Below are 13266 nucleotides of genomic sequence, written 5' to 3'. Positions count from 1 at the left end.
ACTTCACCATGAGGATTTGGTGTTCCTTTGAGCAAAGCCCATCAGTATCAATTTAAATATTGCACACTAGTAATCAATTAGAGCTTGGAAAAAAAAGGTATCTCCATTAACCACGTCCCAGTAACTAGTGTGGATGGTAAAGACTATGCCTGGGTTGAATTTAAAGCCAGGTCATCCATTTTATTATGATATATAAATGACCAATATTGTGTGAATGTCTCTGCCTTGACACACAAAAACTTATTCTGTGGACTGCCTTGCGCCTTACATGAGAAGAGCATCCTTGACCCTTTTACCACTGGGACTTTGGCTCGAATCCAACCCCGACGGAGAGGATGAAGTCCTTCCCTCTGTGAGTCACATTCTGTCTGTGGCAGTCTGGTCCCCTGTGCACAAGAGTCTAAAGAGTTGTTACAGCATTTAGTAATCTCACCTGCAAAAGCCAAAAAGATAGACAGGGCTGGAAAATACCACAATGCTGTTGGAAATCGGTTCGCTACTCCAAGGTTCGAGTTCCTTTACATTGCTACATTGGTTTTGGAGGGGGGGAAAGGAAGGGAATTGGAACCATTCTTTGTCATAGCTCAACTGAGAAAGCTGATGACTGCTCATCGGTGCAAGCATGGAAAAAATATTTAGTTTAGTCTAATCTCTTTCCACCAGCCCGCCCCCCCCCCCAATTTGCAAGAGTAGCTCTTTTTCCAGGCAGCAAGACAGTCTGGATTGTCGACTTACACAAGATTGTCGACTTACACAAGATCGCTCTCAAATGCTGTTAAATAATCAGCTGGTGAGGAATGCAATTCGAGCAAACCAAAGCGGCCTGGTGTCTGTTTTCCTCCCAGATGGAGTACCCTACTGAAATGTATTTTATTTTGGTGCTTAGTAACTGCCTAGCTTATGTTTAACATCTCATCAAATTTGAGATGTCCAACCCAGTGATCTTGAAACCCACCTGGTGGTCCCACCTTTCCTGCTTCAGCATGCAGTGCCTCGCTCCTGTAAGGCAGTCTGTTCAGTAAGGCGAACAAGGACTGGGAAAAGTTACTGAGCAGAAGCGAACGAGTTTGAGTGACAGGTATTCCTGGTACCAACGCCCATCGATATTTGACTATGCTTAATGTTTCCTGACGGTGCTGATTTGTGTGGGGGTTTGGATCCACAGGATCTGGATCCCCCATTACCTTGCCCATGTGGTGTGTGACCTTACGACAATGAGGAGGGTTGGTCCTGCAGTCATGCTGTCACCTGATGTCCATGTGTGTGCACTTGCCAGCAGGAGTCACTGGATCATGATTAAGGGATTGGAAACCTGGCTTATTTCCTTTGTTTCCTTCTCTAGCCTAAAGACACGGAAGCCAAATGTAGCACCCCCACTGCCACCCTGGTTGAGATCAGCTAATGCGGGACGACCAGGCATCGAAACTAGGGCCTCCCTGGTCTATATGATGAAGTTGGGAAATGTATTATCATCATCTTTAAATATAGAGCAGCTTGCAGAATTATTTTAATATTCAAATATTGTTTGGATGCAATTTTACAGCTAATAAGAGGAGTGCAAATATTTTCAAAGTATAATTTTACATCTCGTAGAAGAGAGGCATTTTATTCGGACTGATATTGCTTAAATCTGTACCCTTTTTCAACACGACTAAATTTCAGCTCAGAATGTTGAGGACAAAGGGCTAAGAGAAACCAGGTCTGTGAAAGTGGGACCTCAGTGCTAATGGCTCGAATGCAAACTGGAAATTTATCTTTGTAAATGATTCTACAGATTCCAAAGCTAGTGTAAAGTGTGTTACAGTACCAGAAGACTAAACATGACCATTGCCCTTAACAGTGTGACATTAACAGTCTGGTTTTTGACAAGCCGCAGATGGGTTAAACTACTGAGGTGCTCTAAATATAGAGACACGAGAATGAATAGAGCTCACGCAGCGACGATTTGAAAAGAGGCTTGTGGCTTTTTAATAATGTGCCAGAACAGCCTCAGTGGTGGGCCGGCTGGGAACAGCAATCACCGAATCCATCTTGCGCAGGAAGAGATGCCCAGCAGGCCTCGGCTAATGCAGCCAGGTCCTTCACTCAGCTGGAGAAGACAGACTTGGAGATGGCAATCAAGGGTTGATTTGCCAACACATTTCTAATGATTAAAACGTAATTAGCACAACTGAGCGCCTCCTCCCCAGCTAATTTGAATGCACGCTGTGACAGGCAGGCAGCCGGCTGCACCGTGGCTCAGTGGCAGATGGAAGCAGAGGCAGTGGGAGACCAAAGCCATTTTGCGATGCGACTGCTCGCATCAGAAAACCATCAGGATGCTGGGTTTTTATCAGGCCCTTGACAGCAACACATCAAACTGGCACTGTCAGTTTGGACCGAGGCAATGGCAGCCATCCTTCATGCTGTCCCGCACTCACAGCAAGGCAATCTGCAGCATTAACTGTTCATATCTGCAGAAAGGCCGCGTTTCTTGACTTGCATATCTTTTCAAAAGTCTGGTGTAGCAATTTAAAGGGGTCTTGTTGCTGTATTGTGGAATTTTAGGCAGGCTATTTTCCTGGAATGACTCAGCAATTAAAATTCCACTGTACGCCTTCTATGTTGATCATTCGGAACCGTTTCTATTCCATCCGTACAAACACATTTTGCTTGTTTTTAAATTAAATTCCAATTACATTAAAAAAAAATTAGTAGCTTCAGATAATGATTAGCAAAACAGTGATGTTATCTCATAGCAGACCATGTGATTATACAGTCCCTGAACACAATTTACCAGGTAATATTGCTCCTTTAACCTGCCATCTTCCAAAATGAAAATTCACAGGACAAACCTAGCCCGGTGGTTGTAGTAAAGTGTGTTACAGCCCAAAGCATCAATCTTCTCTTCTAATGTTTTATTTAGATTAAATGAATCCTTTAAAGTGTTAACCGTGGCTCTGTTGGTCGCACCCTTGCCTCTGAGTCAGAAGGTTGTGGGTTCAAGTCCCACTCTAGGCTTGAACACAAAAATCTAGGCTGACACTCCAGTGCAGTGCTGAGGGAGTGCTGCACTGTCAGAGGTGCCATCTTTTGGATGAGGTGTTAAACCAAGGCCCTGTCTGCTCTCTCGGATGGATGTAAAAGATCCCGTGGCACTATTTTGAAGAAGAGCAGGGGAGTTATTCCCGGTGTCCTGGCCAATACTTATCCCCCTCAATCAACATCACAAAAAAACACGATTATCTGGTCATTATCACATTGCTGTGTGTGGGAGCTTGCTGTGCACATATTGGCTGCCGCATTTCCTACACTAGAACAGTGACTACACTTCAAAAGTACTTCATTGGCTGTAAAGTGCTTTGGGACATCTGGTGGTCATGAAAGGCGCTATAGAAATGCAAGTCTTTTTTTTCTTCAAAATGTGTGGAGTCTGAAAATGTAACTAAGAAGTTAAATAGAAAATTCAGTGAATTAAACATTACTAGGGTGTTGTCAAATGCAACTCTATTAATAAAAATATATTTATGTCATGGTCCTCGGATAAAATAACATATATAACAATTTGAATTGAGACAAGTGATGATCAACTTGCTGCTGATGTTTGAAAACAATTATATTCAAAATACGATTAGGCACCATAATCAGAACGAAGTTCAATGTGCTGAATGGCCTTTTCTCACCCCTGATTATTTTTGTAAATGTATTTATGTTCTAAAAATCTATTCTAATTATATTCTAATTTTCTGGAGAAGTCAGGAGATGTGGAATAGAGTGCTGGTTCTTCTCTGCACTCGATATACATTCCTGGCTCAGGTATTGATTCAGAAATTCGAAAAAAACCTTAAACATAAGCATTACAGTACGGTAGCACAGTGGTTATGTTACTGGACTAGTAATCCAGGCCTGGACTAATGATCCAGAGATATGAGTTCAAATCCCACCATGGCAGCTGGGGAATTTAAATTCAATTAAATACCTCCTGGAATTTAAAGCTTACACCAGTAATGGTGACCATGAAACTACTGATTGTCCTAAAAATCCAACTGGTTCACTGATGTCCTTTAGGGAAGGAAATCTGCCACACTTACCCACACTGGCCTATATGTGTCTCGAGGCCCACAGCAATTAACTGCTTTCTGAAATAGCAAGCCACTCAGTTGTATTCAAGAAGATGGCTCACCACCACCTTCTTGAGGGCAATTAGGGATGGGCAACATCCACATCCAATGAATGAAGAAAAAAATCCTAGGCTAACATAACGTTTTGGTACCAATACATCTGAGACTCTTCTTGTCTTCGGGAACTTGCATTTATATAGTGCCTTCAACATACTGTAGTAAAAAAGAGGGAATGCGGTTTGCCACTACTACAAACTGAATAGTATTTCAAGACTTTCCTTCCCCTCCCCAATGTTCTCCTCTTACCCGATCCTCACCAGTGATTCATGCTGTGGTGCAATTTTACAGATTATGATGTCATGTATTCGACAGTAGTTACGACAAAACAAACAGACTAAATTGCTGTTGATCTTGCTCTAATTCCAGTGATCAAAATTGTAATACAAAGTTGCCACTAATATGGGCTGGATTTTGGGGTCAGCGGCGACACTTGCCCACAGACATTCTATGGGATTTTAAACTGGAACTTGCTATGATTAGAGAGCCATTTTGTCATGGCACCCTCTACAGGGGATCTGGGACCTGTGTGAACATGGCAAGCAATTGTGTATCTCCTTAGATTGAAGAATGGTTGCTGAGCAGTGCAGAGTCTGAACCAGGAAGTGTCCAATAAGAATATTTAATTCAATGCTAAATCATGTACAGAAATCAAAATAAAGGGAAGGAAAGAATGATGGGATTAAGCGAGAGAGATATGAGACAGAAGGAAAAAGTTTTAAAAATATTTTATTTTTTAAAATCTCCAACAATAATTAAAATCTGAAAGAATGAGACTTCACACTTGTAAAAGTTCATTTTCAGTGCCAGAGAGGTTGTTTGGCAGTAATTAAGATTTACCACGCCATTAAAAATGGACTTACATGGGAATTGACAAGCCCTAACATTTACTGGCGAGTTTAATGGGTACCCATCATGTAAGTACAGCAACTTCACGCCGTTCCATGTATTTTAATGCTGATTCTTTCGACGAGATACCAGTACAGCAAAGCTTCTGGAGGTGCAGGGAAACTCGGACAGCAACTTCCTGATTTCCGCGTTCAACTGCACGTGTGGTCGCTGGAAGTTATGTCCGATTTGCAGCTTAATAGCGGTAAGCGCTGATAGCCTCACCGTTATTTCTACCGCAAAAATCCAGGCCAATATTCTAAAATATACTATGATGCGTTAAACATGATTTCTTACTGTGAAATACTAGGCTTGCTAGTTAACTATTTAAGTATTGTACTGTACTAGCATTTTTTTAAATATCTCATTTTAATAAGCATTGCTCTTTTAATTATTATTGTTGAGAGCTCCATGAATATAAAATGAATGTAGACTTTTTTCCACATGGCATTTCAATATATGAATCTAAACAATTGCTCATGGAATTCAGTGATATGCTGACGCAGTGTTCCATTGATAATTTTATGATTTAGGACATTAAATGGCAATTTGACGCAGCTGTGTGGGAGCATTGATCTGGGCAATGTCAAAGTTTGAGGGTTGCTTGTTTGAGTCGTCATTCTGGCTGACGCTGTGTGCCACTCAATTAGTTGACTTCAATCAGCTTTAAACTGACCTAATGAGGGTTGACGTAAGAAAACTACTGAGCACTTGGTTTGAGTATAAAACAAGGCTTTAATCAACTGTTTCACAACCATGAGTTCTAGTTACATCACTAGTTCCTGGTTACAGAAACATCCTGAGCAAGCTGGGCCCCGCCCGAGTATTTATACTTTCCTTGGACGGCGCCACCAGCTGGCCACCCAGTGTTATCTCATGAGTCATTTCTACATGAATGGTAAGATTCATGACATGGGTCATCCCACTTTGAGAAAAACTGCTGAGGGGAACTCTTCATCTATTGGAGGAAGCATATTTAGCTTTGACATTTAAGCTCCACCCACAATTTGAGAGTCATTGCGCAGGCTGCATGTTAGCGATGCTACTGCTGTTTTAATATGGTGCGTCCCATCTAACTGGTGGTACTTATTCCAAACTCGAGGAAGAAGGATCACACTCTCCAAAGATGACCTTGCCCTCGTATAAACATCTCTCTCTTCTTCATTGCAATACGATTTTCCCCTCACTGAACAAATTTTATCATCAAACAGAGCTGCTTTATTGAGCTTGCCTTTTCCAAATGAGCCCAATTGGCTCAGTCGAAATGGATTCAGGCTTCCTGGCCTTGCCCATCAGTTGTAATCCTTCAAATTTCAGGGTGAATGCGAGCTGCGGTTTTCTCTCTTCGATTTGCATATCACCTCGTAGAGAAGGTGTGACTGCAATTTCTGTCCTTCCCCTTACTTTGTGAGAGCCTCATTTAGGGGCACCTGAGGAACGACAGCTGCGTGTATAAGAACTGAAAGAGTACAGTTGATTAAATCATCATCAAGTCAAGACTGCAAAAAGTCAATTCTGCTTCCCGTCTTCAATGATCTCCTTTTATCTTAACGTAATGAGGTATGGCACTTTTGCATCGAGCAGTATGCCGGGTTGCATTAACATACTCCATCTGCTTCACAAGTCAGGGGAAGTCATTTCTGTGTGCTTGCGTGGAGGCAATCAAAGCAATTTGGCACAAAGGAAAGAGAACGGCCCATTTTTAATGGATCACAACACCATTGAAGAGATTTCCCTGTTTGAAAAATACAGTTTGCTTTGAAGAATAAAAATGCACTTTCCATGAAATTGCATGAATGAAACACTTCAATCGGCGCTATTCAGTAAAAAGCCATTTGGGAAGACATGTTGCCGTTTGTTGTGTCTGTGTAGGCAGTGACTACTGACAAAGTAAATTGTATAAAAGACGCATATCATTCTGCACTTTTTTAACAGAAATTAAATTGAGCACAAGTTTTGTGAAACTGTCATTCAGCTACAATAACATTTTACAATTCATAATTTGTGACTTCCTGCACAGTATCTGGCACTTTCTGCATGTCCTTCTAGCTGCATATAATACAATTAGATAAGCGTGATTGTTTGAAATGATAATAAGGAAGCACAAGTATCAAAAGTGCTTTGCCTCTGGAACTCCTTCCCTAAGTCCCTCTGCCTTGTCACCTCCATCCCTGGGGAAAATTTGGAGCAGAAAAAGGAGGAGGAACGGAAAATGCTTATGCATCCACTTTGAATAGGCCGAACCCACAAATGCAAAAAGTTGAAGTGATACGGCCCTCAGCCATTGCTGCTGACCTCCCCTCCCCTTCCCTTCCCTTCCTGCTCCTTGGCCTCCAACCACAGCCCACCAGCAGAGAGACAGAGAAGCAAGTAGATCGCCACCTTTGACAAAAAGTTGGTGAGAAATACATTCACGCTGCTGTACGTAGGAATCTCTTTTCATTAAAGGGCAAGACTTAGATGCTGAGTTGTTCTCACTCCATTAGCACTGAGCTTTACAGAACTAGGAAGGGAGGAAAGGAAAGCTCTACGTGTGGGCAGTTTGGGGGGGGGGGCAGATTTTTACATTACGTTTTAATTCTCTTTAATTCACAGTATACTGCTGAGATAGTAGGATCATGCAGGTAGTTCAGTACTTAGCGAATTTTGGAACGTCTTGGATTGGAGATTGACTCTTCCATATATTCTGGGAGGGTTTTTAAAAGTGCATCAACATTTCCAAGAATACAGGCAGACTTTGAGCATGCTCACAAATCTCTTAGGATATGACTGCACTTTGAAAACTAGTGGGTATTTAATTTGTAGTTGTTTGTGCTTACCGAAGAGTGACATGCTGGCAGTGCATGCTGACAGATTACTGATCCAAACCTCTGACAGGGTAATGATTGGTTAATGGTATCCCTGCAAAAGTAACTTGCTCCATGAAGCTCATTCATAAAACTTAGGCCATTCTGAAAATAAATATGTTTGATAGATTAGGGCAATTAATATTTGCAATGAGAAGATACCTACTGCAAACAAATGTACATACAGGACATATTGATCTGTATGCCAAAGCTAAGATAGATAAGAGGTGAATATTGTATCAGTTAAGACTATATGAGTCAGTTAAAAAGGCATTACTTCCTTAAGTACAGCTCCTGTCTATAAAATGCACTCGGGCCCCAGACTTGCAACTGTTTGAAGTGTTTTGCACAATTCATTTTATTGCCTTTACATAATTTATGAGCTGCTGGAGATCATCTATCTCTGCCAAGCAATGGCGTATCGAGCTCTTGAGGGGACAGAATTGTAAATTCGATGGCATGCTCCTGGTGAGCTGGCCGCAGGTCAGCAGAGAACTTCTGTGCCAGAAATTGAGCTGGTACCTCTGAGCCGTCAACGTCTCCAAAGCAGCAGAGGCTTTGTCAGGAGCCGAGTGTGATGATGGTGGCCAGCTCGCAGCCTGTCAATCTTCTGTTGGCTGCAAGGAAAGCATATGTCTGGTTTACAGCCTGCTTACATAATGGCCACTAACAGCACTTGCTTATTGGCTGGGTGCTTAGTTCTGGAAATGAAGCTGTTGCAGGGTTTGAACCAATCATTAAAAACTCGGGCTTAACGACATGAAGTAAGTCTGGCGGGCTGAAGCTTCTGTTCAGTATTGGCAAGAGGATGAATTACAGATTTACACTATATATACCTATGAAAAACATAACCATGAATGACAAGCCAATAAATGTCAAGAAATCGAATCATTTGGCACTTTATAAAATTTTCTGCCCGGTAATTGATTGGGTTAACTGTCAGCAGCATATCTCACATTGGACAGCTTTACTGTCAATAGCCAAATTATCTATCAATCGTCATATAAAATTAAAAATATAATGGCTGCTTTTTAATCATGCTTTAAAAAAAAATGTTAGGATTGTACATTTAACAAATTCTAGGCTAATCTTCTGGTCTGTGCTAAGTTACCTGTCCATAGAAGACACGTTCTAATTGCCCTTCGTGCCTCTAGGTTAGGGAGGGGGAAATCATCCAAGTTCCCCACTCCTGATCACTACTCAGCAAGCCATTCCTGCTGAAAGTGCATGTGTGTGGACGTCAGGTGAGGGCAGAATTGAAACTCGCCCGCCATGTGCCCCCCACAGTCAAACAGCCTGGCAACACTCACTGTCAAGACTCGGACTGGAGGATTGACCACTTGGTTGACATGTCCATCGGGATCTACCGGCCCAAGGAGCCAGCACCTTCATGAACAGAGAGGAGGGGAGGAAAGCAGAGAAAATTGACAAGAAAAAAAATAGTTTAACAAATAGGGAATTAAAAATAATCAGACGAGATCCTGTACTAAGTATAAAAGCATTCTTCTGCTGTATGTTTTGGCCTGTAGCCTCATTGTTTATTAAATATGATTGACTGACTTTAATTGCCACCAAGTGTTTTATTATTCCAAACAGTCATTGATATTCTGCTCTAATTTCTCAAACTAAATTATATGTGAATGAACGTAGTCATACAGGACATCAGAACATTTAAAAGACTTGAATGCATCCCTAGTGGTGCTGTACAAATAACACAAATTGGGAGGGACGCGGGAGGGTCAGGTCGGCTGCAAGCCTGCGTTCATAAAGAAACACTTTCTCTATTTCAGCCCATTTTATGAATGGACCATATACTGAACTACTTGGCCTGAGGTGGGGCCAGCAGTAAACTTTGACAGTCCTATTGTTTCTTACAATACTTCATAATGCACTTTAGTGTTCAATTAACACTTAAGTAACCACTTTAGACTGTAATTATGAGTCCATTAATTTGAGAAATATTAACATATTAATGTTTTTGTTGAAAGTTTTATTGTGACAAAGCCTTTAAACCCCTGTTGACACAATCGGTATTACTTTCAAGTGAAAGGGAGGATAAACAAAGAGTATCGGGCCCATCGCATGCTCACCCTAGCTGTTAGATGGTGCAACTTAATGTACCATCTTCCCCAATTACTAGTAAAGCTAACTCCTTGTAGAGGCGACAGAAGAGAAAAGAAACCTGAGGCCAATTCCTCTTGACATTCTAAGGCAGTCAAAGAAGCTCCATGAGATCAAGGTAATGCATGATGCATCATCAGACATCCTGGGACTTGCGGCCTTTATTTTGCACCCGAAGAATTATGTTTCCCTTTTTTATCACTGCTGCACGTGTGGTGACAATTTAAGAGTGTTTTCCACTAAAACCCACAAATCTCTCTCCTGTGCTGCAGCTTATTTTGTTCTCCCATTGTTTGATTCCCCTCCCCTTTGAATTTCTTTACATTATATCTCCCAATTTCCCAAGTATCGAGATCCCTCTGCAACTGGTCCACCTGTTTCCTACTATTTACAGCCCCTTCCAATTTAATACCATTGGTAAACCTGGAGAGCGACGTTACCATCCCTTCCTCTAAATCATTGTTAGACATCGAAAATAACAGTGGCCCCAGAAATGATGCTGGCTGCACTCAGCTAATCATTTAATGTTGATGTATTCAAAAAAACATTGGAACAAAACGGAAATTAAAAAATCATTGGTTTTGGTGCACTGAGTGAAATCCGTACAACATAATTAAGCAGCGTCGCTGATCCTACTGACAATTATACAGCCCAAATTTCTTCATTTTATGTTCTATTTGTAGTTGGATGTTCTCAATATATAGCCTTCAAAAAACTGGAAGATTCTAGCTGTACCCTCATTAATATGGGTTCTCCTGCCAATTGCAGTTTGGGTCTACATTACTGACCACTATTAAATATCCCACAATGATGTCTTCCATACTGGGCCACTCTTGTAAAAATAAGGTTTATCCAAGCATGGTTAGATACTGCAAATTACTCGCCTGTGAAAAACCATTATGTCACAAAATAATTGTCTACTGATACAAGGGATGTTAGGGAGATTGATGATTTATGTGTTTGCTTACCTATCAAATCAGGTTTGCTCTTTGATTTTCTTTATTGGAATGGGAGGACCATTGTATGCTCCATTAAACACTCCTCGCATTTTTCAAATGAGTAGATGGAAGGGTAATGGATGGTGTGAACACCATGGGTTATTGACACATGGTACATCAGTATGTCATAATATATTGTCTTTCCTGTGGGAATAATATGACTCTTGATTACATTACTATGTGGTGTCTTTATGTATGCAGCCTCTGTTATGAACAACAATCTATAATGTATCTTGTGCTGTGTATATCTCCATTAACTCAATAAACAACTTAATTAAAAAGTCAATTGGACTTGCCTCATAAATGTGCCACTGCTCTTATACGCAGACCTTGCTGCTTGTGGGGAATGATCCTTCATTTGCTCCAATAATTTACATTTGTAATGTTTACTTGAAAATGTTAATTTATTACAGCAGCTAATCATTCCAAGCCTAGGCAACAGCGCACAAGCAGAGCTGAATCTAAATTCTCTCTCTGTATGCACAGCTAACTTTTACTAACTATTCATTTCTGTCAGAAGAAATAAGCAAATGCATCAAGCAGATTTTGCAATGCCATGGCCACGTTTGCAGTAAAGTAGCCGTAGTTAATCTGCTTCAGCAGTACAGATTCAAAGCCAAGGAAGAATCGATCGTTGGCATTTTTTGTTTCCATATTTTTTTAAACCGAGGTTGTGATATTTCTTTAAAGCAAAATTCTTTGGCTGTATTTTTTGCATTTTTTGCTTTACTTCATATAATTTCAGTCAGTGAGAATTATCAATAGTGGAATCTTTACATAGCACCATCTTGAGCTATTATTTTCAAATGAGTTGGAGTTCCTGTACCAAAATTTTGAATAATAAAAGTAATTAATTCTAAGATTGCAACATTTTCAGTATGGTGGTAATTATTTCTGATTGCAACCAATTATGTTTACCCTTCACACCTAATATTAATGTGTTCCCACTGTTTGCCTGATGGCAATGGACCAAACTGATTTATTGGGGGTTATGGAAATCTTCCTTTCATTTTCCGTGGACAAATAGTTTTAATAACGCGGAGGAAGAACCAGCCGCAAAATAAAAAGTTGTGGCTAATCTCTCTCCAGTCTACCTGTGACTGGAAGTGGGAGAGAGCTTTTTCCCCCCCTCTTTCCTCCTTCCGCCCCTTCGCTTTCCTAAATATCGCCAAGAGCCGTTGTATTCAGAGCTGTGACATGAGTCTGCCCCGAGTGACTCAGATAGTGAGGGAGTTTCTCAGTTTAGTCGCAGAGGCTGGAGAAATTATTGCCAATGTTGGGGGGTGGGGGGCTGGCAATAGATTTCTGTAAATCCAGATAATTTACTCAGTTTAAAAAAAAAAAAAAGCCCAAATACAGCAGGTGTGTGGCATTTACAGCTTTGGGACTCTTTTCATAACCTCACTGAAAATATCTCTGCTGAGCCCGTAATTATTTTTCTTTAATCTATCAATTACATAATGTTATGTGCTTGAATCTACATCTTTGGTTTTAATAAGTGCTTTTTCTTTCATAAAGCGCTTAACGTTCAGCAACTTCACACCTAAAATCACCCAGTGGACAAGGAAACGACTGATGAAGGTCTGGTGCAGCTTGCCCAATAATATTGCTGAAATTCATTAGCTTGTGGCAGCTCTATGATGTGCTTGGTTGACACTTTGGGAATGTGTTATTTTTAATCACTGTTCTGATTAGTGTTCATTAATATTGCTATATCTGCAGCTAACTAGAGCTTGTGTCTTCTTCTGTCAAGTTGCACTGATCTAGTTGGAGCTGGAAAGAAAGAAAAACACAACAATGTTTATTAATTCTCGTTGAATATATGTTCCAACTTTTCACCGATTTCTTCTAATATCTATTTTTTCCACTTTTGTTTCAGTGTGACAGTGAAAGTGACCCAGATGGGAAGGTAAGATTACATTCGTTCAGAGTTGGGCAACCCGTGTTAACACTTATGTCGATAGTTTGTTTGGAAGATTACATACACAAGTCCATGCATAAGGACGATGGTTATATATGGAAACAGGAAGTGGTTTTTTTTATTAAGTTTTGAGAAAAAAGTTTCTATAATTTGATTTAAAGGAAGTACAGCCACAAAACCTCTACACGATCTCGGTTTATTCTGCAAACTCAGTGAGAGGAAACATATCTTTCAGAATTGATTGGCTGTTGTCTGGCAGCTTCAATAAAGAAATAGTTTGTGGCGTATTCATTGTCTGCTGATCTTTGATGGGAATGCAGCAGCATTTCTGGATC

The 13266-nt window shown here is 40.7% G+C and overlaps 1 protein-coding gene across 9 annotated transcripts in view; it reads left to right on the top strand.

Annotated features, from left to right (window-relative positions):
• auts2a (activator of transcription and developmental regulator AUTS2 a) overlaps positions 1-13266 on the top strand; it is a 1321624-nt gene that overhangs the window by 909989 nt on the left and 398369 nt on the right. For all 9 annotated transcript variants that reach the window (XM_085964474.1, XM_085964476.1, XM_085964473.1 and 6 more), the window contains one exon: positions 12890-12919. In XM_085964474.1, coding sequence (XP_085820600.1) covers positions 12890-12919 — 30 coding nt within the window. The remainder of the gene's footprint in view (positions 1-12889; positions 12920-13266) is intronic.

Source organism: Somniosus microcephalus, chromosome 22 (assembly GCF_052327205.1).
Source record: "Somniosus microcephalus isolate GS21.2 chromosome 22, FLI_Smic_1.0, whole genome shotgun sequence".
Taxonomy (NCBI): Eukaryota; Metazoa; Chordata; class Chondrichthyes; order Squaliformes; family Somniosidae; genus Somniosus; species Somniosus microcephalus.
The sequence above is the reverse complement of the archived record's forward strand: the minus strand, read 5'-3'. Positions and strand labels throughout refer to the sequence as shown.